Below are 24,679 nucleotides of genomic sequence, written 5' to 3' on the forward strand. Positions count from 1 at the left end.
GGGACTCTGACTTCTCCAGGCTGTTTGACCCCTGGTTTGTAGCCCATCCCTCTCGCGCGCGCGCTCTCCACCTCTCCCTCTCAGCCAGTGAGGTCCTGTTCTCCGTGGGCCATAGACAAAACATTCCTATAATCCGATTTCAAAGGAAAGAGTGTCCACCTTATTTAAACCATAAAACAATTAAGCCCAGACGTCTAGCCAGCTCCGCGCTGCTGTTTTGTTCGGCCCCATTCAAAACCCAGAACAGGGAGACAAACAGCGCCATAAAAGTGGCATTTCGGGGCTGCGGAAATGTACCTATCCGCTGCCTTCCCAAGTGGAACAACCTTTAGGGTTTTGTGATTCTGACAAAGGAGCAGAGGAGAGGTGGGAGGGAAAGATTAGGGGAAGAGGGCGTTTGCTAGCCCCTCTCTACCCCCAGCTTTCATTTCTTTCCCCAGATGCAAGTTGTGTTGTTGTTTTAATTCGTAAATGATAGCGAATAAAAAATGTTTCCAATCCTGACCTGCAGGCTGGGCTGGGATTGAACAGTGGGCCGGGCCGGGTGGGCCTGCTCTGCATCCCATGATTTCCTCAGGGTCCTCCAAGCCCGCGGCCCTCCTTCCTGCCCGCAGTAAGGCCGCTCAGGCCGGCTGCAGGAAGCAGGCCGCGCTGATGGACGCTGAGGGGAGGCGACAGAGCCTGGGAGCAGGGGCGGGGTGGAAGCCCGGAAACGCCGCTCTCGGTCTGGAAGAGAAGCCCGCATCCCGGCGCTCCCGACCAGGGGAGAGAGGGGTGTCTTGGCCTCCACTGGGTGGGGAACAGGAGTCAGAGTTCCAGAACAGCAAAATGGCCAAAGAGAGGTGTGAAGAAGGAGAAAAACTATAGGCAAAGCACCTTTCAAATGGACCAAGAAAACAATGCTTCTGGAATTGGGCAGGCGGTCTCTTAAGCTTGAAAGAGGAGCTGGTGCTTCAGCGACTGCGAAGTCCCTTGTTGCGACTTGATTGCCCCCCACTATTATCGAAACAAAATTTTCACCCCTTCCTACCTTCCTCCAGTCACCGAAATTGGAGTTTTTAAATAGAAGGAGAGAGTAGGAGATTCAAATGATGGGGAAGGGGCTGGTCCCTACAAGTGTCTCACCATCCTGTAAGGTGGTGCTACGGGGAGCAGCACATGGGCTGGGGTCTCTAATTATTTTTTCACGGAGGTATCCCCCAAATATTCAGAGCGATATCCTGCACCTTTGGCAGAATGGGCAGCTTGAGATATTAAAGGACTATATTTCAAACAGCCTGATTTTAATAGTTTCCAGATTGGGGGATTTCCGAGAAAGGGGGCGCTGGGCCGAGGCATACCCGCAGCTTGTGTCTGCTTCTGATTAGCAGATTAAAACTGCTGGTTCTAGGAAGGCGCTCTGGGGTGCAGTACAGTCGATCAGCCCCACTGGGCTGTTACACACACATCCCCACATCTTTGCGCTTGGGATCCCACAGCCACCAGGGAGCACCCACTCCTGACTAACCTCTGGCCAGCTTCCTTGGGCCTTGGGCACACCATCCCCCAGAAATGCTGCAGCTGCACAGCATGACCCAGTCACCCCTAGACAAACATTCAAACTAAATAACAGAGTAGGGGAGACAGAGATTGGGAAGAAAAGAACTAGGAGAAAGAGAGAAAGGAGCTGAGACTGCATTGAGAAGTAGAAACCATCTAATTCTGATTGTATTGGCTTTGCCATCTTTCTCCTTCCTTCCTTTTTTCCTTTCTTCCTTTTCTTTCCTCTCTCCTTCCATGTCCCGTCTCTTCTCTCTCACTCTCTGTTTTTCTTCTCTCCCACTGCAGTCCCCAGTGCCTGTCCTGCTCTCTGAGGCCTGCCTGGCCTTCCTACTAGTCGCACACCCCCTCCCAGCCTTTTTTCCCAGCCATCCCTGCAAGTACCAAAGCACCAATGCAGCCAGGCAAGAATCCAGCCTGGGCCCTCACCCAGCACCCAACTTTCATCTTCACCTATCTCTTCCCTCCGATCTCTTGTACTCATAAATTATTACAATTAATTACAGCCAAGGAAAGCCATTCATGCCGTGCCTCTCCGCCGCACTCCATCTAGCCACCAGGAAACTTGTAGGCAGCCAGCCGGGGCAAGCACAAGCTGGGCCTGGGCCTCAGCAGCCTCCACCCCGCCCCCCGAGCCCCCCCACCCCTCCCCGACTGGAGAGAAGCAGCAGGCATTTGCCCTTCCAAGGTAGAAGGAGCCCATTCTCTGGCTGCAGCCTCCGCTAGACGACCTGAGCACTTGCCTCCTCCACAACAGCAGACTGGGAACCATAGGGAGGAGAAATAACGAGAACTGGATACAGTTGAGTTTCTGGTTTTTTAAGTGACTTCGATATATTAACACAGGGCTGTTCTACCATAACAAACAGGAGCACGTTACAGGACGGACGCTGGGGACGAACGCTGGGGATGAGAAGAAACACTGCTATGTACAGCCCAAGGCGCCGGCCTGCACGGCCCGACCCAGCCCGCGGCATGGTCCCCAGCCCTCGCCCCTCAGCTCCTGGGCTGAGAATCATTATGATGTATGTGTGTGTGTCTTTTTTTTTGTTGTTGTACAAAATCTGCACGCAGAGCGCCCCAGGCCCGGGGAGGGATGGCCTGGACCAAATACGATACAGGGGGAAAAAATAGAAATATAGCAATTCAAGTACTGGCTTCTCTGAAGAAAGGAGAAAAAAATCACATTTGTGTGTGTCATTTATTTCGCTTGCGCTGGGGAAAGAGAACGCAGTTTCTCTCCCCGCCTCCTCCTCGCTGGGTAGAACTAACTCTAAAACACCAATATCTCAACACTGAACCCTCCCAAATCGCAAGAGTTTTCTTTTCCCCTTCCTTTTTTTTCTTTTTAAGCTGATTGGCTTTTCTCTATCTTGCTCTTTCCTTTTCTTTTTTGTCTCTCCCCGGCCTGTGTTGGGGTATTTTGTGGGGTTTTTGTTTTTCCCTTGGCTGTGCTGAGGCAGCAGGCTGGGCAGTGTTTAGGACTGCTCCTTGTCGGTTTTCTCTTTATTCATCTTTTTCATCTTCATCCTTCGGTTCTGAAACCAGATTTTGACTTGCCGCTCGGTGAGATTGAGAACCCTGGCCACCTCATACCGACGGTCCCTGGTTAAATACATATTGAAGAGAAACTCCTTCTCCAGTTCCAGCGTCTGGTACTTGGTGTAGGGGCAGCGCTTCTTCCTCGTGGAGCGGGCGTGAATCCAGTTGGCCACGGGGTTGCCTGGAGGGCCAAACACAAGCAGGGGTCAGTGGAGCCCCTTTCTAGCCCAGGACTTCTGCTACTCTACCCCCAGACACAGCCAGGCTCCCCAAATGCAATAACTGAACCTGAATTTGGACACATTTTGCTTTAGGAATTTTCCTCCTTCCTCGTTTTGCATTCTGTCCCCTCCCCAGCTTCCCCCTTTTCAGTTTCCAGCACCTAAAACTGTAGGAAATCCAAAGCTATCAAAGCCCCTCCAGTCTGGTCCTCAGCTTCAAGAGTAGTAATTTGAGAATATCCTCATAAAAAGTCCAAATTCCCAACCGTTTCATAGGCCCATAAACGCTTCTCTCTCTTGTTTTTTATTTTTATAGCAAGGTCTCTCTCCTCCCCACTTCCCTCCTCCTCTGCCCCCTCCCATCCTCCCAGCCCACGACCAAGTCCTGAAATTTTAGCAGTTCTGCTTCCTGACCCTGATAGTCCCTAAACCCCTCACCTCCCTCTGCAGCACCCTCCTCCCGCTTGGAGTTCAACCCTGCTGAGGCGAATTCTCAGGGTGATGCTGAAACGGGAAAAGTCTTTCTCCTCTCCCCAGAGAGCTGCTGGCCTTGGGGACAAGCTCCCCTATATCTTAGTTTTCCTGTTTGGCCTCCAGTGCCCCCCTCCTGCCAGCCCTAGGACAGGCTCTGCAGGAGCCAAGCCTCCAATTTCAGGTTTATGGGAGTAGCTGAGGGCAGGGAGGGAAGCCTTCAGAGGGGTATAATTAGGCCCTGGCCCCTTATGGGGCTGGAGGAAAAGATTTCCTGCAGCCCCCTCCTAGGACTCCCCCAGACACTTCCTCACACCCAGGGGGCTGCACCCCCTCCCCTGCTGTTTCTCCTTCTTTCCCCTTTTTCTGGCCCTGCAGCTCCCACCTGCCCCCCACCCTAGCCCTCCTGTGCAATCCTCAGAAGGTGCCTGTCTCCCTGATTGGAGTGTGTGTGTGTATGTGTGTGTGTAGAATTCTCTAATCTGGGGTAATGCCCACTCCTCATCCCTGATCCCCATTCTCAACCCTTAACCTCCAAGACCCTCAGAAGAGGGTTCTCAAGTTTAAGGAGACTCAGACCCCACTTTTGTCCCCACTTCTCTTTGAAAGTCCTGATCTCTCCAAGTTTCCAGGCTTCGGAATATCTCAGACCCCTCACCCAGTGCTTCTGGGGGAGAAGTCCATGGACCTTCTGTTTTATGAATCTCTAGTGGGGTGAGGACCTCCACGCTGACTGGGAAGCAGGGGTAATTCTTCTCGCTGGGGGTATCTCCTCTGTGCCCCCAGTGTCCTCCTCACCTCTTCCCCATCCCACCTCAAATCATAAACTGAACCTCGCCCCCAGCCCCATCCCCTGGCCCTGTCTGCATTTCTTCGAAAGTGGTGACTGAGCCAAAAAGCCTGGGCTGGGAGGAGGGGGCAGGGGTCTCTCATCAAAGCCATCTCCTGAGAGAGGAGCTCCCCTCGGCTCTCTCCCAACCTGTCTCCCTGGGCCCCCTTCTCAGACCTCCTGCCCCTGAAAGCTCCCCAAGGTAATTCGCTTTTATTGAGTCCTCGCCCCCTCGCCCCTCTCCCGAGCTCCCTGCACGGTTCGGGAGGGCTGTAATCAGGCTGCCCCCGCCCGTCCTCCCCTCCCCTCCCGCGCCGGTTGTAAAGGAAAATTGCTCCCAACTTACTGGGGTCCAGGTCGGCCTTCTCCTCTTTGTGCTTGCTGCCGGCGAGCGCGTCCGCCTCGGGCGAGGGCAGTGTCTGCGGGGCGCGGTCGCGCAGCTCCCCGGGCGAACCGTACATGTAGTCCGGATAGCTGCGGCCGTCGCCCGGGCCGCAGTCCGCGCGGCGCCCGGGGTAGGCGTCCGGCTTGAGGGCGTAGTGACGGCCCCCGGCCGGGAAGCTGGGGAAAGAGACGGCGCCGGACAGCGGCTCGAGCCAAGTCCGCATGTAGCGCGTGTCGGCGCCGAGGTGGGGCTGGGGGCCGTACGGGTGATATACCACGGACGACTGCGAGGGCACGGGCGCCCACGACGTGCTGAATACGGCCGGCTTGGGCGCGAAGCTACAGGACGGAAAATCGCTACAGTCCGGCACCAAACCGCTGGGTCTGGCGGCGGCGGGGTGAGCCCCCGTGGCCGGAAACCTGGACGCTAGGAGGTCTTCATTGTCGTGAGAGATGAGCGAGTCCACGTAATAGTTACTGATGGGCCCCGTCGCCGACATCGTAACGGGGTTTTACATACATAAGATTATTGTATGAACTGTATATGTACTTTTTATCTGCTCACAGAACAATCAAGGCAGGTAATTATTTTTCCAGCCTTTTCCCCGCAGCTCATTGGCTCCCCGGCCCCCACGTGATCGTATTTACCCAAAAATACGGCGCGGATCAATGCGCAGGGGCTTTTTTTTCCTTGCTTTTTTCCCCCCTCTCCCACCCCCTTCCCTCTGCTGCTCCCCGCGACCTGCGATTTCCTGGGGGTCCGGAACTCTGGACCCAAGGCACCGGTCACCCGCTCAGGACGGCTCCTAGCTCATCTGAGAAGCCCCTGTGCCCATGTCCACCCATAAGCAGATGGCCTCCCCCCAACCATGAGGATTTTTTAATGGGGTGAAAATGCCAGTCCCCGAAGCCAGGGTTCTCGGACCCCAAGGGCCGAGCTGGGCGCGGGAGCCCCGCAGGGGCGGGGAGGCCGACCGAGGTAGGTGGAGGAACTATTTCTTGACGTAATCCGTCTCTGTCGGCCCCGACGCTCCCGCAGTCTCTGCGCGAGCCGAGATCAGCGATTGTCAGTTCAGAACGTGGCTTTTAAAAATGCGTTTTTAAATAGTGTGTATGTATGTATTTCTTTCAGGAGCAGCAGCAGCAGCGGTGAGGGAGGGAGGGTGGGAGGGGACTGGGGAAGATGAGATACAGGGAAGGAAGGAGGGAAGGGGAGCGTTCTTCTGCCACTGGCCAACTCAGCCCCCCAAATCTGGGTTGGGGAAGCCTGGGAAAGGTGCTCCCTGGGTGGGAGGGGTAGAACCTCAGGATCTCATACACCTTTATCAGCAGCCTCAGAAGTCTTCTTTTTGCTTTGGCACAGATATACAGGCGCCTTTATTTTAAATTTATTGTCTATATTTATCTTTCTTTGCCAGCTTGAAGAAGTGTAGGAGAGATCCACACAACTTAAGTGGGGCGTCCCCATCCCATCTTCCTGCTCACCCTCCTTTGCCCCCAGCTCCATCTCTGCGACACTTCCCCCACCCCCACCCCCTAAAAAAGAAGTCACTCCCGGGCTCTGTCTGCAGAAAGCCAGGGTGAGAGCGGGCAAGGCAAGAGAGCGACCTCGGTCGTGGGCAAGTAGCTTGTTTTTACGTCCTTCAATAAAATTTTTATGAGGATCATTTGATTGTTCATAAATGTGTCTTTCATTAAATAAAATTGTAGGCTGTTTTTGGAACGGGAAAAAAGCAACGGAGGGACGGGAGAAAGCAATTTCTTTGGGGTCGGATGCAGGAATTCCAGAGGGGGCAGTGTGATTGTAAAGGAACATCAGACAACTTGGATTCCTCCCCCCAATAAGTTGGTTGCTACCTCCTCCTTCAATTGAGGGTTTGTGCCCAGCCCTCTGCTTTCCATCAGACTGTCCCATGGTGGTGTAGTAAAGGGGGGCTTTAGTCAAGTAGGAAATTATCAGCGTGGGTGAAGAAGAGGGGGCATGGAGGTTGGCTGGGGGCGGGGGGAAGGGACAGGTGATGCCTCGAGAGATATGGTGCACTGAGGCAGGGTAGAGTGAATTTGAAGGAGGGGTGCAATTTCAGGGTCAGAAAGGAAGAGTCCCAGTCTGTGGCCAGGGAAAATAGGCAGGAGCTGAGGCTGAGATGCAGGCTCTGGAGGCAGCAGGGTAGGAGTCTTCCCAGACCCAGCCACGCCTGCCCTTCTTTCCCTCTCCTGTCCCCAGGAGGGGACCAAATGCCAGGGGTGGGGGCGGGGGCTAGTTTTCTCCTGCATCTCTGTGGATCTTTCTCCTGTGGGGTGGAGAAGGGCTGGGGAGAGTGTGTATAGTATGTGTGTTGCGGGGGAGGAAAGTTGGGGGGAGACAGCTGCAGCTGGCAGCACCGACCCCAGCTCCATAGGCCCACTCCCAAGTCTCTGCTCCTCCCCCTCTCCCGTTCTTTCCTTTTCCTTTTCGGTCTAGCGGGGCGGTTTAACGAAGCTGGGATTTCAACGCATGGGGGAGGATGAAGGATGTGTTTGGTTGGGGAGAGGCTACTTGGGGGTTCAGCTCCTTGGCGCCACTGTCTTCCCCTCCCTTGAGCTGGACTCAGCTGGGAAACCCAACTTACAAGAAGAAACAGAATATCTCTTTGGCCTTGATGGAGTTGGGTTAGCTGTCAATCAAAAAATCTCCCTCACTAGTTCAAGGAAAAGACAGGAGGTTCCAGTACCCCTGCGGAGGCTTTCTCCAAATCCCCAGTGCAGCCAGCACCTCCCCCAGCCCAGGGTGGCTGAGGACCCCGCCCGGCTGTTGGGCGGCTGCTGGCAGCGATGAGCAGAGACGTTTAGCCCTCAGCGGGGCCCGGGGCCAGACTGCGACCAAGAGGACATCAGGGGACAGAGTCTGAGAGACTGAACGCGAGACAGCCTGGGACAGACCAACTGAAACACGGAGCCAGGCCCAAGAGAGGAAAGAAGGAAACGGAGCATTAGAATAAAGAGAAAAAAGGGGGAGAATTAAAGAAGGAAGGCAAGACGAAAAGAGATAGGAGAGCCGGGAAAGACAGGCGTGCAGAGAGGGAGGCGGAGGAAGGGCGGCCGTACGCAGGCAGGACGGGGCAGGGGCGAGCTGGCGGAGCAGCCGTGGCATTGTGCAGCCTGCAGGCTTGCCGGGCCTTTGCCGCGGGACCGGCTCCGGGCGCGGCAGCCACTTCTGTCTGGACACAAAGGCGGAAGAGGCCTCCTCTCCTGCCCCTCCCAGGAGACTTGCTCGGGTGGGTACACTAGGCCTCCGGGATATAGAACCCCATATTGGCCCAGACAGCCGCTCAGGCGACTGGGGGCTGAGCCCTGCTCTAGTCAAGGAGCGAAGAAACAGAAGAGGAAAGAGGTTTCACGCCTGCTCCTCCTTTGCGTCTTCTCCTGGCGACAAGGCCAGCTGCCTCAGCCTCAGCTTTCCTGGAGGAAAGAGTCCCTAAGGAGCCTCCCCTATGGGCCTCTGCTATTTAGGAAAGTTCCTCAAATAGACATCGGGGCGGTAAAGAGACGCCCCCTTCTCTCCTACCCCCTTTGAACACCGCCTTCTTTTCAACTCTTGAGCTGCCTGCGCACCCTGCCTGCCCACTCTGCGGAGGCGGCAGCAGCGGGCAGTGAGGATCAGTGGCGGGATCCCTGCTGCTGTGAAATCCCCTGTGAAACCAAGGAGACTGTCGCTTTCCTTTATTTTATTTTGTTTTTTTTCCCGGGAGTATGAACTCCGAACTCTTCCCACTCAGAGGCAGGCACGACTGCGGATCAGGAAGCAGGCCTCGCCCACAGCCCCTTCCCAGCCAATGCCTCATTTTCCCTGCGCCTTTCGAAGAGAGGCGGCCTTGGGGAGGGGGGCTAGAAGAGGCTGGGAGTCCCGGAGTCCACTGGGCGGACGTTCCGCAGGTCCACAACTGCATGTGGCCTGTAGCCCCCATTCTCCACATTTGGAGGGGGGTGGGTGACAAACCAGGGCTTTGAAGCGGACCTGCAGATTTCCCTCAAATCCAGGTTTGTAGGTGCGGGGGGTGGGGCACAAAGGATATGGGGGCACCAAGAAGGAAGGTCTGTCTTCCTGGGGTTCAGTTACTCCTTCTGAATCTTCTGCCATACTCCAGACTCCCCCTCACCCACACACTCCCTTCAATTTTCCTCAGCACCATTGAGGCAAACCCAGGGACTGGAGGCCACTGGGAGTTCTCATTGGGGAGGGGGAAACCCCAGCTTTAGCTCGCAGCTGTGCATTCGCTCTGTTCTTACAGTTCCTTCCTACCCTCTAAAGACTTCACTGGGCACAGGAGAGACCCCTGAGGGGGAGGGGCACCTTTATTCCATCACCTGAAACCTGGGCAGCTGCGGCCATAACCAAACTAGCACCGTGGGAAGGACAGGCAGAAAGATAGACAGGTTAGAGTCGTCCCCTCCCCCTGCCCCGCGCCTTCCTTTTAGTGATTTAAATTCCCTCCGGTTCAATCCACACCGTCAAGTTCGGATTAAATTTAAAACAGGCTTTCTCCCGTGCCCCCAGCGGGCCATCCCGGCTGCCGCAGGCAGGGAGCCCGCTCCCGGCTCGTCAGCACCCGCCCTGCGCGGAGAAGGCCGTACTCCATTTGCTTTCATTTTCCTTCTCCCCCTGAAATGGGCTCATTTCACCTCTCCACTGCCCTCTCCCCCTCCCCGCCCCCTCCCCGGTTCCCCTCTACTTTCCCCCCTTCTCTCTCCTGATCCCTCTTTGTTGAGAAAAACACACCCACACACAACTCCTCCTAGCTAAGGCCTGCGCTGGAAGCAGAAACTGAGTTCTCTTGGCCTGCCGCGAGGAGACCCGCGTCCTGCCCCCACCCCAGGTGGGTATCTGGGATCCCTACACGCCAGGAGTCAGGTCCCCAAGCCCAGCAGGAGTGAAATCCTCAGGGCCTGTGAACGTGGCCCTCTCAACGCCACGGCCTGCCGGGCCTGCATTCCCGCCGGCGCCCCCGCCCTGCCGCTCCGCAGCAAACGGGGCTATTTCCGGCTCCCCCAACATGGTCTGGTTTTCCAGCCTGGGAGTGGCTGGAGGGGGAGCCGCCCCAGAGCTAGAGCCGCTCCCTGCCCTGCTCGGAGCCCCAATGGCCCTGAGCGCCTTGTTACCTGATCTTTTGTGTGATGTATGTGTCGCAAGGAAATTTGCAGTGACTTTGGAGCCCAGACTGAGGAAGCAGAGGTGGCGAAAGGAGAGACAATACGGGTCCGAAGTACAATTAAGGGGCCAGAGCCGCTCGTCTCTCCCCCGCCCTCCTTGCCCGACTGCGAGCTGTCTGGCCTCAAACCTCAGGGCGACACGCGAACCTGGAGCCGGAAACTCAGCCCGTGGCAGAGGGAGTCAGAGGACTCTGCATCCAGGAAACAGAAGCAAAGCGCCCTTCCAACTTGGGGGCGCCTTAACCAGCCCCGCTGAGTTGCAGAGAACCCAATGAATGAAAGTGCAAATTCCGCCGTTTTTCCCGATTTTTTTTTCCAGCCTTGGGAAGGAGAGCTCAGGGTTTGGGGCGTCTCAGACAGAAAGGCAAACCGCATCTCCTGAGGCAGACAGACCCACAACATGAGTGTGAGCCTGAGATCACATACAGGTTCAACATTTCCCGAGGCCTCTTTGCCAGGCCCGGCGGGCGCCGATCTCCCTACCTTCTCTCCCTCCAGGGCCTCAGGCAGAGAGACCGAGAAGACTCGGTCCCTCTGGTTTGGTCCAATCCCGCTTCGGAAGCGCCTTCGTTACCTGCTCCTCCGCTCCCCACGGCCATAGATGCAGGACAGCCGCCTCCCGCCTGGGGAGGGAAGCCCCGGCCACCACGGCCGCCGCCGCCCGCCCTCCTTCCCTCCCTCCCTCCTTCTCGCCCTCCCTCTCTCTCCCTCCCTCGCGCGCTGCCGCTCGCGGGGCCCTCCCGCGAGCAACCTGCTCTGGACCAAATCCAGGTATCTCCGAAAGAGAGAAAAAAGAAAGGACCTCTTACGTGGAAAAGAAAAGAAAGAAAGACCGTCCATTGCATTTATTTTTCATGCTGTGACCATTGGTCGGCCTCAGTTCAGACGTCCCGGACTCGGCCCGGCAGCTGCAGAGGTGTGCAGGGCCTGCTGCCTCGCCCACGCCGACCGCCGCGCCCGGTGCGCCGCGTGCTCCACACTCTGGGCCGCCGCCCCCACGGCAGCCCAAACACCCAGCGGACCTCAAGGTCCTTTCTACAGACTCAACATCCGGTTGCCCGCCTCGCCGCCGGCCACAGCCCGGGAGCCGGCTCTGCTCTGTCTGCGGCCAAAGTCCATACACAATCCACCTTGCCGGTGCTCTTGCGCCCTGCCTGGACACCCCTCCTGGCCACGCAGCCGTCCGGGCCACACTCGGGCTGCGGCCCGGCCCAGGACTTCGAACCTCGCCCCCTGCGCGACCCACACAAAGCCCTGAGCCCTGGCGTTGCCGCCCGCAGCCCCCAGTCCCCGCTGCCGCCGCCTTCTTCACCTGTTTTCGGGAAGGGCTGCATCTCCGAGCCGAAGCCAGGCCGTGGGCCGGGGCGAGGTCCCAGAGAGGCCACAGCGGGCCGGGGCGAGGTCCCAGAGAGGCCACAGCGGATCTGTCAGGCTGAGCCGGAGCCTCAGCAGCAGACGAGACATCTCAGAGACCAAGGCTCGCCTTGGCGAGCTCTTGCCTTTTCCTCCTCTCGCAAGTCTCAAACACTCACACACTGAGAGTTCAGCTCTATAAATCCTGCTCCTCTTTCCCATATCATAATTAAAAAAAACCAGTAGGGGAGGTTTTAACTTTTATTGCGATTTCTGGAGTTGGGCTGCGGAGCATATATTAAGTTTACGCTTATGCGCTCTCGGCGGGGAGGGTCCTTTAAGAAATAAAAATCCATCTTAATATCCGCAGATGAGAGAGGTAATTTTTTTCTCTTCTCTTCACGCTGTTCCTTCTGAAGACTCCCTTCCAGCGAAGCGAATAAATAATTACCATCGCCTTAGCCATGATCCACGGCCTACGGCCGGGGATGGACTCTGACCACCAGACTGGCCCTCACCTTGGCCCTATGAGACCTCGCTCCATTTCTCTGGATTTGGGGAGGAGACACCTCAACCCCTGGCTCTATGACCTCCCACACATAAGCTCAACAGCTCTGAAACGGAAATGGGGGCACAGAGACCCAAATCACAGAAGTCGTTCATTGGTGAATTTCGGCCCATCAGAGACTCTATCTCTAAGCCAAATACTCCTGAGCACCCAGTCCCTGCCTGGGATACCCTTTACCCCAACTGACTGTGTGCCTGGGGCAGCCTGAAGACTCAAAGGCTGCTAGGAGCCCCCAAACTAGGGGAATCCCTTGCCTGCCTCCCACCAGCTGGCCTGCCTCTCTGGAAACTTCCCCATTTCCCTGGGAGCCATAGAGAGGTTTGAATACTTCTCTCCAAGAGAAGAAATTTTTTCCCCCACAAAGGGATGGGGGATAGACAGACCAACAATTCAGCTAGAGAGACAAGAAACTCTATTCTCATTTTCTCCTCCAGCTTCCTTAGCAGTCAAAATAAATATGTTTGCATAAGAGAGAGGGGAAAATAAATGTGTGCGTGTATAAATACATGCAGGGTATTTAAGAGAGCCTAGGGGAAACAGACAGACACAGAGCCTACACTCATACAAGGTCACATATATCCCTCCCAGCAGATGACTGTGAGAATATAGAACTCTGTATATATTTTGTTAGGGGGACATAATGTTGTTTCCCTGTTTAGAAGTTTATAATATTTTAATAATCATAATAATTTCACAGTAAGAGAACCAAGAACCTGACCTTCTTTTGGCTTCTATTCCCCAGTATCTCTGAGAACAGGGGTGTATCTCCTCAGTCTCCTTAACCCCTCCCCCATTTATCCCCCCACCCCACTCCGCCAGCAGGCAGGCAAAGAAATCTCTTTTGAGAACTTTCTCTGTAGCAACCGGGGGCAGAATCGAAGAACCAGAGGGGGAAAGGACTAGAGGAACCTTTGCAAAGTTTCACAGGGCTCAGATTTTCCTCTACCCCATTCTCTTCCCCTCCTCCCCCTGGCATCAGCCAACAACCTTTCCACCAACATAGCAATGGTGGTCACGGGCAGCCTCTGTTCACCCTTACGTTTCCACATAGTGCAAAGACAGCCTGACAGTTACAGTCACAGAGACCGAGGCCTACGGGCCACAGATGACCAAACAGAGACCAGAGTCAGGTTTTTGCCCTGATGTTTTCCAGTTGCGTGTGCGTGTGTGAGGGGTTCTACTTGGACTTGATGGCTTTTCTCTAACCTACCAACACCCCAAACATGTCCTTCCCCTGGAGATGGAGCTATAGAAGGGGAAGGGGAAATGGCTGGGCTGGCACTCAAGAGTTCCCCAACTCTTGGAACCTCCAGGTACCCTACTTTTCTAAGGGGATTCTCGAGCCCCAGTCAACTGGAGGTGGTAGGTGGGAGAGGCTAACCATTCCGGAGACCCTCTTCTCTTTTTGTCTCCTCTCTCTGCTAATGATTCTGCCCCACCCTGCTGCCCAACTGAGCTCGCCCGCCAGGCCACCTCTTACTCAAACTCCTGAATTTCCTTGGAATTGGCTGGACCCTCTGTCTGTCTCCATCAGCTGGGCCCAGGAGACATAGCTGCAGGAAAAACTCCTCTCCCTTAGTCACAGGGATTGGGACAGGTTGAGGAGAGGACGGCATAAAGCAGGGTTCTCCAGACTTGTTCTGCAACCCCACTCACAGCTTGCCCTCCTTGGTCTGCACCCACTTTGCCCTATCTGGGAGGGGGCAGGGGGGCAGTCCCACTGGGAAGGTAGGAGTGGGAGAGGTGGGTTGGGGCCCTCGACGAAAACCGACTGATGTAACTCAGGCAGTTTCTTGTTGCCGAGTTCAAAACTCAATCCCAACAACATGAAACTACCTAAGCCACAGATCAGCTGAGCGAGCAGGGCGGGAGATTCAGCTTTGCATCTATCCGGAGGAGAAGGGAAGGGGGTTGGGGAAGGAAGAAATTCAGCCCCGTCCCCCTTTCCGCCCCCACAACCTCCCTAAGGACTAGAGAGTAGACTTTGGGTTGCTGGGTGGGTAGGGAGTCTGACTGCCTTCATTAGTTTCTGGTCTAAGCAAATCGCTCAGGAAAAATCTAGTGAAATGGGACCGCTGGCCGCCAAATCCCAGCCCCACCCCCAGCACCGCAGTGGAGCTATTCCCTTGCATGTGTCCCTGGCCCTGGGGGAAGCTGGATCTTCCTTCCACTCTGGAGCTGGGTCCCCTCTCTTGTCCATCTGGCTCTCCTGCTCTTTTCTCCTAGACTCCTTCTGATCCTCTCCCTCTCAGCTCGGTTTAGGCTTCTCAGCGAATGTGGGTGGCTGAATCATAGCCCTGTGCTCTGGAGCCACTTCCAACCAGGCCACTTGTCTGGCAAAACCCTACAGCCAGGGAGCACAGGGAACAAGAGGCTGGACGAGGCTCACACCCAAACCAGCGAAAAGCAGGAAAACCTAAGCTTCAAGCTTCAACCCGCTGTACTCCCCCTCCCCCACCAACAGACGACCAGACTGAGCAACACCTAGACCAGAGCGTCGACCTCGAGGAGACCCAGAGTGCCCGAAAACATAAAGAAGCCAAAAACCATCAATTTATCCCTTTAACCGTGGAACTCCCACGGCAATGAGCCGGGGAGGGGAGGAGAGGGAGCTCCCAGTCGCTGCCCTCCGCTGCCAGCGGCCACAAGGAAAGCCTGGATTCTCGGCAAGCACAGATGCCCTAAACACCTTCCTCCAGGCTCTGTCCGCTGGATGCCGGGCACCTGGGGACACCGCTCGTCCCCACTCCACCGCCAAGAAAAGAACAAGAAACCGCTTCTCTTACCTTGTCGCTGCCTCCTCCTGCTGCTCTTGGCGTTTCTGTTAGCTGCTGTTGAGGTTGGGGGGGCTGAGCTCCTCATGCCCCTCCAGCGGTTAAGTTTATTCCTTTCCTTGGATGGGTGGGGGGCTCTTTGGGTGACCCCCAGCAGCAGTGGGGTGCGCCCAGCCCAGCACCCCAGGCAATCAGATCCGTCTGCTCCTCAAGATTGCAGTTTGCTCTCTGCCTCTTTCCCTCCTCCAGTCACCTTTAAATGCATCTTTTACTGCAGCACCACATTATATTTGCAGATCATAAAATCCACCTCTCGCGCGCACCAAGACCATCCTGACATTACTGTTTTATGACCTTGACTTATTGTGGTCACCTGGATAATATTTAAATCAACGTTATGGTCTCTCACTTACATTAAACCCGCCAAGAGACGTTCTAGAAAGGCTCTAGGAGATGAGTCAAACACAAAACACACACATCCACACACTCAGCCTCTTCGGGGGAGGGGGTGTCGCTAAAAATCACTAAAACCAAAAAACCATCCGTTTGAGGATTATGATTCTGGAAATTTATTAGGATTTTTTTCTCCATTAAGGAAGCTACATGCAAAAGATACAACATACAGAACATCTTTAAATAACACAACTCCCAGACAGGAACAGGGCAATATTGGGGGGGGCATTCTGTTTTTGCTTTGCTATGTTCTATTTTTAATTTTTTTGTTCCTCTGGATGAAATTTCTGAGATGTTAATAGATGGGGGATGTGGGGGTGCTGGGAGGGGTGAGAGAAAAGCAGAAAGCAGTACAAATACGAGACTTCAAGCAGATTCTTAGAGCGACTGGGAGGTAAAGACACGGAGAGGGTTTGGTGGAGGCTCTGGGTGCTACAACAAACACATGAACACTAGCCGAACTTTCCAAAACATCTATTAGTCTAAGGAGGAAATGCAGCAAGGAAGGAACGATTCTGCCTGTGCTCTGCGAGATTACAGACCCTCTCTGGTTAATTTTTTCCTCTTTTTCCCCTACAAGCGGGTGGATTCGATCTTAACTTTGCATGGAGAACAGAATGCTATGTGTGAGTGCGTGGGTGAGTGAGGGTTTGACACACACACCAGCCACACTCCCACCCCCATCTATGAGGGCACACACCACACCCCACACCCCAGCACCCCATTTCTCATGCTTTAAGTGGAAGCATCTTCGCAGCACGAACCATAGGTCTCTTGGAAGGAGAGTCTGAGGTCTTTGCCTTTTTTGCAGGCGCGTTGCATTTATACTCAGGGAGGGAAAAAAAATGTATCACCAGGCACAAAGGGAGGAGGGGCGGGGAAAGGAAGGCGGGGGAAGGGAGGAGGAGAGGCCTCGCGCTCAGGTGAAATTAAAATTGGAGGTCAGTTCCCGGATCCGATTCTCTCGGTTCATTTTCTTGAGTTTCATTCTGCGATTTTGAAACCAGATTTTGACTTGTCTGTCTGTAAGGTTAATGGTCTTGCTAATCTCCAGGCGGCGCTCTCGCGTCAAATACATATTGAACAGAAATTCTTTCTCCAATTCCAGCGTCTGGTGTTTAGTATAGGGGCACCTCTTCTTCCTTCCGCTCTTTGCTGTCAGCCAATTTCCTGTGGTGTTTTCTGCCTTTATCTCCTCTGTTAAAAATAACATTATTTGCATAAGTATCCCTCGAAGTCGAAAACCCTCTCAGCGCTGCAGCCTTTGCCAGCCTGCTGTGGGGTGGCTGAGGGAGCATAGGGGAGCTGCTCTTGCCCTAGGGGCCTGGCCAGTGGGCTCCTCTTAGGTTCAGGGTTCTTACAATTTCTTTGGGGCTTAGACTTAGGGAGATAAAGGGAGGAAGTTCTTGCCTCCAAGCGTTTATTAAATTTAAATTACCCAAGTCCACCTTAATCTAAAAGATCCTGAGTACCCTCGCTTTCCCCCAGCTGGCTGACCCTGGCAGATTCCCTACATCTTGCCAGGTCCCCCCTTCTCTCTGTTCCATTCCAGCTCTGGAAAAATCCAACCAGAAGGAAAAGCATTTTCCAGGCCCCAGACCAGAGCAGAGTCCACCCACAGCCCAGAGAAATTCCCAGAGAGCTTTGACCTGTTTCAACTTGGTGGAGGGACTTTGTTCTAGGATCTGTGGCCAGAGGCCATTGCAGTGGTCCCTGCACTGGACTCCCAGCTCTTACCCCAACCTGAGCTGCCACAAAGTGACTCTGCTCCCTTAGGTCTCCCATTGCCATCGCTTCCTCTCTTAATCATTTCCCCCAGGTATGTGTAGCTGAGGCAGGGGAGCTTGTGAGAGCAGCAGAGGTCAGGGACAACAGAGCTGGGGTATCCTAAAGGGTCCTCAAACAACTTTCCTGGTCAAAGGACCTAAGCTCAAGGGAGAGACATATCCTGAGGAAATGCAGCCTCCTAGAAACCCCCTGCCCAGTCTGTGCATACGTAGATGTATATGCCTGCAAGTACACATGTATACCTGTAGAGATACACACACCTATACATGTAAGTACACACACACAGATATGTACATGTGTCTATTTATGTAAGGAGATACTATAGAATGCTGTGCATTTCCCATGATCTTATTGACAGCCTCTCTCCCTGACACACATTTTTGCGGAAATGGACCAGCCCTGCTTCTCAAGCAGCAGAAGGGAACCTGGCCATCTTTTTAAGGGCAAAACACAGAGTCCAAAGACCTGAGAGGACACCCAGCAAAGGACTCTGCTGATGGCTCTGAGCTTTCTCTCCTCCCTATTCCAAATCAGACTGCCAGATTCCTGGATCTTATCTTGATGGGGGTGGGGTGGGGCGGGGGCCTAAGAGGAACCAGAAAACACACAAAAAAGGCAAACTTGAGGCTGCAGTCTAAAAAATCTGAATGTTTCGAATTTTCTCTCCTGTGTCTGCACCTGCAGCCTCTTGCCAGATTGTTTACAGGCTCTCCACATGTAACCATGTCCTGTTTATTTTCTTACTGAGGTTGTTAGGTTTGGTGGGGCGGGGGGACAAGATAAATTATAAATGGGGAAGTTTAGCCAAAAGCTCTCTTGCCTCTGGACTGGTGGAGACATCAAAATAGGAGGAGGGGAAAGAAGGACACAGACAGGGTACAGGGTAAGAGGGATTCCTTGGGGTGGGAGGGATTAGGTTGCTGTGGGGACAGCTAGAGAAAAAGGAGAGCCTATGGGAATGGGTGCAGGTCGAGTTAAGAGGTGAACTTGTTAACCTTGACTTTGCTTTTGGTGGGGCTAGAATGCAGCTTTTCCTGCCTCAAATCTCTCCCTAACCAAGCTCAGGGTCAGTAGAGAGGGTATAAGATTAAACCTTCACACTGCACACGTGCCACAGTAAAGGCTTCCAGGCTGTAGGCGCCTCACTCTCCCCCTCATGAACACACCAGTGCTCATCTTCCAGTCAGTGTCTCTATGGGGATGATTTGCCAAGGCCACCTCTGCAGACCCAAGAGGATGAGGCTGTGCCCTTGCCCGCCAAAAGAGTGCCCGTGCATGTGTGAGTGTGCAAGAAGCATGCAATACGGATGTGTGTGAGTGTGGCACAGGTCGCCCGTAGGCATGCGTGTGCGTCGCGTCCATATACAAAGCACCAGGAGATCCAGGCCGCCCCTAGCCTGCTCCACTCTCAATATTTCATCTGCCTCTATACCCAATGAGCCCCTTATATTCTGTCACCATTAGCCGGTGTTGTGGGGAGCAGGTTTATTCTTCCCCGTTGGTTGGGCCTTTTTCTGAGGCTCTTTGCTACAACTTTTCAGGAAAAGTCGTTCCCCTCAGCTTCCCTCCCCTGCTCCCGTTTCCTCCACATTCTTTCCCCAAGTATCAGAGAAAGATCCTCAAGGCCTCCAGCTCCTACAGCAGAAATGAATCTTGAACTCTGAGCTTGAACTCTGGCTGGGCTTTCTCTTAACCCAAATTACAGTGAAATCCAACCAAAGCCACATTCCCTTTCAGGAGAAAACCTCTTGCCACGCACACAGAAATTTCCCAACCACTCATTTGTAAGCTGCTTTTGGAAACCAATGAAAAAAGATAATTTAACTAGAAAAAATGGAAAAGAAAAAATTAAAAGAGGAAACAGAAAACTTACAACATTCCAAATGCCCTGTTCCAACGCCATCCAAGCCAGGCATCTGGAGGAGGGAGGGCCGTGGCCGGCAGCCCTTCACCTCCACCTCTTCCGGCCCCAGCCTCGCTGTCCAAGACCCCCGGCCGAGCCAAAAGCCGCAGGAGCCCAAACCGCACGCACAGATCAGACCCACAAACAACAAATCGCGTTTCGCAGGAAACAATTTTCAACTGGGAAAACGCAGTAAAGAGAACCCCCCCCCATCTCCCCAGCTTCCCTAGTCCCTGGCCCAAGATCGCCATTTTAGGCTTTTTGCAAGCCCCTGACCTGAGCTGGGGGACATCAGCTCCCCAGAACACCAGCATTGAGAAAGCATACCACAGCCAGCACGCGCCTGGGAGCAGCCACCCGTCCGGGGCAGCACACTGCGCCTGCAGGCTGCCCGCGGTGCGCACCGCCCCCGCCTTAGCACCCATGGCCGGGGCCGGGCAGACACCTCCACGTCGCCGCTTACCTTCCCCAGCTAAGTGACGCGCCATCAGCCTGGAGCTCAGCAGACACTAGCCGCAAGCCAGGGTCGCATTCCCGAAATGGTCTGGGGCCTCCTGGGCCCAACCCTCTCCCCTGCCCGCCTCCCCCGGCCGCGAAGACCAAGTGCCGGAACGTCCCAGTAGCGCCCGCGGCCCAGGCGGCCTTACCTTTCGCTTCGTTATCCGAGGTGTCTGGGCTGCAGTCGGCAGTTTTAGCCCTCTCCTTTTCGCTTTCCGAGGGGCTGCCTTTAGGGCCCGCCAGGCTCTGCTCCGTCTTGATCTCACTGGGGCTAGGGGTCTGGTTGTCGGACTTGGGGGTCTCAGGGAAACTCACTTTGCCGCCCAGCTGAGGCGATTCCAGATGTTCGGCGCGCGGGTTGAGACTGGCCCGCTGCTCGAAAGGGGCTTCGAAGTCGTTGGCCCCGGAACAGTGGGGCGTCTTGTCCAGCGCGGAGTAGCTCGGGCTGGCGCGGTAGTAGCTGGGCACGGGTACTTCGTGCTCCCCAAGGCAGGACTCCGGCAGGGGGTGGGAGTAGAGAGCTGCCTCGGGGCCACTTTTCGCCCGCTTCTCTGCGCTGTACATGCAGCAGACATTCTCCTCCTTGACACTAGGTGGGTAGGAGCAGGAGGACAGCGGCCTGCCAACAGGTTGTTCCAGGCGATAGGCGGCTTTGGGGTCGCCCCAGGAGTCCAGCTGCGAGAGGTAGGACGGATAGGTGTTGAGGGTGAGGCTGGGACTGCCGCCCTCGTCCCTCTTGGAGAGCGAGGGCGCGAGCCCGCAGCCCCTCATCACCCCGCAGTTGAAGTCACTCCCAGACTGCATATACATGCCTGCGCTCCGGCTATAGCGCTCTCCTCCGCCGGGCGCAGCCAAGGGCTCCGCGTACGAGTTCGGAGTTACATTGCGAGGGCATGTCATTTTCAGAGAGAGGGGTTTTTAAGGAGCAATACTACAGCGGAGGAGCTGACATCTTTTTTTTCCCCCATCCGGGAGGGGGGGCGCGGTTGGAGGGGAGGGAGGAAAAAGAAGGGGAGGGGGGAAATATCAGCTCCATAATTATCCGCGCATTCGGTTCTCACCATGTGACGGCTAGACCAATGGGATTTGAAAATGGCCTTGATGATTCAGACGGCCGTGACGTCAGCGGGGTCAAGTTGTCGGCAGGCGGAGCGCGCAGAGTGGAGTAACAGCGCCACCTAGCAGCTGCCTCGGGGTAGGGGCACCGGAGCCCTTCCCGGCGAACAAAGGAAGCGCCCCCCGGGCTGCAGGGGCGGTAGGGGGGTGGAGGGGGATGGGGGTGAGGGTCCTGGAAAGAGTGGGGTTTGTTTATCCAGTAACCAGCCTGTAACTCCTGGGGAGAAGGGGGCGGAGAGGGGGAAAATGCGGGAGAGAGGGAGAGAGCGAGGCTACCAGGGGCTCAAAACAGTCAAATTCAAATTAAAAGGTCGAGACACGAATCAGGTACTTCTCCCCACTCTTCATCTCCCCTTTTCACCTCCCCGGCCCCGGCTCCCGCTTCTTCCCTTGGGGATGGGAGTGGGGTGAGGTTTTTTTTGTGGGGGGAGTGGGGGGATCTGATGAGCAGAGAAAGGGGAAAAAAAGTTAAGGAATCCCAAACAGGACTAAAGTTTCTGCTCTCCTGCCTCCTCTTTTCTTCGGACTTGGCCCTCGGGGCTGGAAGCTTGGGGGCCGCGGCGCTGGAGGTTGGTGGAGTTGCAAGTTCCCTGTGGGGGTTGACGGGGAATCTCCAGCCTCTAGGGTGGGCCAGGGAGGGGGTCATGGTCACTTCATGGCTGCTCGGAAAAGGAGGTTCCGAATGGACGCGGCGTAGGAGAAAGAGGAAGCCAGAGACCAGAGGCACCCGATCCCCGACCCGAGAGCTGCGGCCTGGGCCTGGCAGGGTGGGCGGCTCCTGGGTCACCATCTCAGGGGCCCACAAGGCTTTGGCCTTGGAGCCGGTTCTGCTACTTTACTTCAGGCCCTGGCGGCCCTCGCTTTCCGCTTGACCTTGCCCCCACTAAAACAGGGAATATTCCGGGAAAGAAAGAGGGAACCTGCGGAGCCTCGGTCAGTTTGGAGAAGTCACGTATGACACGGGAACCAGCACACAAGACACAACAAAACCCGACCCAGAGAGGCGTCCTTTACAGAGCGCATGGGCTGGGAGCATGTTTGAAAGAAGACAGACCAGTCTATTTTTGTGGTTCTTTTTAAATAAAAGGAAGAAATAAGGGGAACCATATTTTTCAAATAGTTATTTCCGTTTTTCCATCGCCTTCTTCCAAAGCGAACTAAACTCTCCACCCCTTCCTCAGGAAACGGAATCTGGAGAACAACTTGTCTTTCCGGTCGCCCCACATTTTTCCCTGGACAGAGCCTGGGGTTCAGACTTTCCGAAGGGCTGGAGGTTGGCGGGGAAAGGACTGTAGTCCAGCGCCCTGGCGTGGAGGAGTGAGGAGGCTAGACCGCTTCTAGGGAGGCCCAAGCCCGCTCCGGCTAGAAGACCACAGAAAGAAATCCTCCGAATTTCCCCATCCAGGGGTGGAGAGAGAAGACGCAGGGGTTCCTGAACCTCCGGAAAACTGGAAGGAAAAATGTAGTGTATGATTTGCTTGCATGACCGGCCAGGGGAGATTTGAAATGGTTTTGTGTTTTCATTTGCAGGGTCACCGTGGCCTCAGCATGGGGGTTATCCAGGGCAAGGTTAGGCTGTTTAGGCCCCAGACTTGGGACAGTCCGGGCAGCAGTCAATCCAGGGAGCCATTTGTCCCACCGCCCATCCCGCGGGAAACGGGCGAGACTTTATGGCCACTCTGTTTGTATTATCTGCATTAGTCTTTCCCCACCAGTTTGATCGAAACCGTTCCCTTTTACGAGGACCCAACGAAAATTTCCCGTCATATTTATCAGTCAGGGATAAAAATTTAGTATGGGAACTGATATTTCCTCATTTATGGGACGATGAAATTAAATACCAAAGCAATTGAGAATTATATGGCTTTGGGGGTTCCCTCCCCCCTCTTTCACGTCTCCTTTATTTTCCTGCCTGGTGTGCTTTTCCCGGGAATTTAGTGTTCCAGTTCCCTACCCTTACCCCCCATTTTGGAGTCTGGTGCGTCCTTTTCCCCACGGCCAAGTGCCCCTTGGCCACCTCAGCCTTTTCTGTTTTTTCCTCTAGGTGTTAGTAGCTGGGGGCCAGGACAGCGCTGCCCGAGCGTCTGCCCAGGCCAGGCCAGGCTGGGATCAGAGAAAGTTTTCCAGGGAAGAACCGCAAAGGGTTTGAGCACAGCTTGGGAGGGGGTGAAGCAGTCGGCAGCAAAGGGTGAAGGAGATAAACTTCAGACAAGCCGCAAGGCCTAGCCTGGGGAACCACCAGACAGGGAGCAGAGTCATCGGCTTCAGGGGCCCCACCACCCAACCTCTTTCCAAGCCCACCTCTCACCTTAGCCAAGGGAGAGGACAGAGTCGCTCGCCGTCATTAATGAAAATAATACTCCGGGGAGGAGCCTCCCGCCTCGACTCCCGCCTCCTCACAAGAACGAATAGTGTTTAAAATTGAAATAATTAGAAGTATGATAAACACGGCCCATTAATGAAAAAAGAAATCAAATTCATCAGCCTAAGTGGGACCCCCGGTGGGACAAATGTTTGCCTCTAATTACGCAAGATAAACGAAAACCCGGAGCTGTTAAACTGAGCCCGCTCGGACGGCGCAGACCTGAATAACTTGTTGGGTTTTCACAGACTTTGGGATTCTGCTTCAGTGGAGGTAAAAGGAAGGAAAAAGTGAGTGTTTGAGACTGGCGAAGGGAGCATTTGTGGGGGCCTGGGTCCCAGCCCTGCCCCCTTGGGCTCGATCTTTCCTGAGGCCACGAGCAAAGGCTGTTTCCGTCCTATTGTCCAGGCCTGGCGTTCAAAGGCATGCGGGCCGCCACAGCCACCCCGCCTGCCGCCACTGCCAGGCACCTACCGCCCTGCCCCACAGGACCAAGACCCTTCAGCCTGTGCCCTTGGCAACTGGATTAGGATCCAGGGAAGGCCTGTGTTGCTAGAATCATCCACATATGGACTCTTTTTAATCAATTTCCCCAACTTTCCGAGGGTGCCGAGAGACCTATGCCTATGCCTAAGTCTGGGGCTCCCCCTTCTTACCTCAACTTGGGAACATGAAAATCCAGGGGCTGCAGCCCACAGTGGGGCCAGGCTGTGCATACGACCTGACAAATCCCACCCAGGGCCAGTGCCCTGACCCCTTTCTCCCTTCCCGGGTACCCAGATCCTGGAAAGGCAGCAAGGACGGGGCTGGGCCTCCTTCTGCCTGTGGGGCTGTGAGCAGTGCAGAGGAGGAGGGTTCAGGAGCTCTGTGAATACTCTGGGAGGATCCAGCGGGTTCCACAGGGCAGCCCAAGGGCTGGGGCGCTAGGGGTCCCCACGTGAAAGCAGAAGAAGGAAAATATGCTCAATGAACAAAAAAGGAACCTTGGTTGCTTTCCTGGCCGTAGCCCTCAACACACCCCAGAAGCACCCTGGTTTCTCCAGCAAAAATTATCGGAGTTTCCCCAAGAGGTTAAGAAAGTCAACTGGGAAATTCTGAAGATGAAGTGAAAAAGGAAGAATGTCTTTCCCTTTTGGGTTAAATAATAAAATAAAAATAAAATATGTGTATTGAAATCTTTCTAAGCAAAGAGAAAACAGAATCACACCAGAGATTGCAGGTTTTTTCCTCTTGCTTTGGAGGCCGAGATAAATCCTTCTCTTCCCAAAACTTAAAGAAAAGATTTGCTTTTCTTCTTCACTAACACCAGGCTCTGCCCCAGCTGAATTGGAAGCAGGGAAATTTCAGGCAAAATTCGGAATGCCCAGAGACCCAGAAAAGAAAAAGATTTTCAAACAGGTACTAGAGGAAGGTAGGAGGCTGAGGACGCTTAGCGGGGCCTCTGGTCTACTCTGGACCTCACAGCCCTCGGGATAGCTCGGCCAGCAGAATCTGTCACATCTTGACATTGTACACACTTGCACACAGATGCTATGGAGTTCAGCATCTATACACGTGTCTAACTTCCACTGAAATATGTGTACACAGCCACAAATATTCACTTTTACCCAAAGTGCTGTCTGAGATCTCCGAATCCCGAATTTTGACAACCCGTACCAGTCTGACTGCTTCCTGGCCCTGCCGAAGCTGGC

The 24,679-nt window shown here is 54.7% G+C and overlaps 3 protein-coding genes and 1 long non-coding RNA gene across 5 annotated transcripts in view; 1 reads left to right on the forward strand and 3 right to left on the reverse strand.

The window, feature by feature from the left end:
• LOC105474238 (homeobox C4) overlaps window positions 1-10,820 on the reverse strand; it is a 61,781-nt gene extending 50,961 nt beyond the window's left edge. Inside the window, exon 1 of one of the 2 annotated variants that reach the window (XM_071071638.1) lies at window positions 10,657-10,820. The gene's annotated coding sequence lies outside the window, so the exon portion shown is untranslated. The remainder of the gene's footprint in view (window positions 1-10,656) is intronic. The other variant, XM_011728745.3, reaches the window with a different exon arrangement.
• Window positions 2,315-5,605, reverse strand: LOC105474233 (homeobox C9). The gene is made up of 2 exons (XM_011728736.3): window positions 4,949-5,605; window positions 2,315-3,262 (listed from the first exon to the last, which is right to left on the reverse strand). Exons 1-2 carry the CDS (start codon window positions 5,484-5,486, stop codon window positions 3,018-3,020), a joined length of 783 nt encoding a protein of 260 aa, XP_011727038.1. The 5' UTR covers window positions 5,487-5,605; the 3' UTR covers window positions 2,315-3,017.
• Window positions 10,821-15,369: 4,549 nt separating the features above from the next.
• Window positions 15,370-20,524, reverse strand: LOC105474249 (homeobox C10). Its single transcript, XM_011728746.2, has 2 exons — window positions 19,660-20,524; window positions 15,370-16,518 (listed from the first exon to the last, which is right to left on the reverse strand). Exons 1-2 carry the CDS (start codon window positions 20,408-20,410, stop codon window positions 16,241-16,243), a joined length of 1,029 nt encoding a protein of 342 aa, XP_011727048.1. The 5' UTR covers window positions 20,411-20,524; the 3' UTR covers window positions 15,370-16,240.
• LOC105474247 (uncharacterized) lies at window positions 20,055-23,072 on the forward strand. Its single transcript, XR_982724.2, has 3 exons — window positions 20,055-20,194; window positions 20,586-20,705; window positions 21,519-23,072. It is a non-coding gene; the product is annotated as an uncharacterized lncRNA (long non-coding RNA).
• The last annotated feature ends 1,607 nt before the right edge of the window (window positions 23,073-24,679 follow it).

Source organism: Macaca nemestrina, chromosome 10, assembly GCF_043159975.1.
Source record: "Macaca nemestrina isolate mMacNem1 chromosome 10, mMacNem.hap1, whole genome shotgun sequence".
Classification (NCBI taxonomy): domain Eukaryota; kingdom Metazoa; phylum Chordata; class Mammalia; order Primates; family Cercopithecidae; genus Macaca; species Macaca nemestrina.

What these genes read in the sequence shown, in the direction of transcription:
- LOC105474233 (XM_011728736.3), bottom strand. Translation starts at nt 5,486, where the DNA reads ATGTCGGCGACGGGGCCCATCAGTAACTATTACGTGGACTCGCTCATC. An exon ending in GAAGGCCGACCTGGACCCCA is followed by an intron (nt 3,263 to 4,948) that starts GTAAGTTGGGAG and finishes TTGGCCCTCCAG; the next exon opens with GCAACCCCGTGGCCAACTGG.
- LOC105474249 (XM_011728746.2), bottom strand. Translation starts at nt 20,410, where the DNA reads ATGACATGCCCTCGCAATGTAACTCCGAACTCGTACGCGGAGCCCTTG. An exon ending in CTCGGATAACGAAGCGAAAG is followed by an intron (nt 16,519 to 19,659) that starts GTAAGGCCGCCT and finishes TATTTTTAACAG; the next exon opens with AGGAGATAAAGGCAGAAAAC.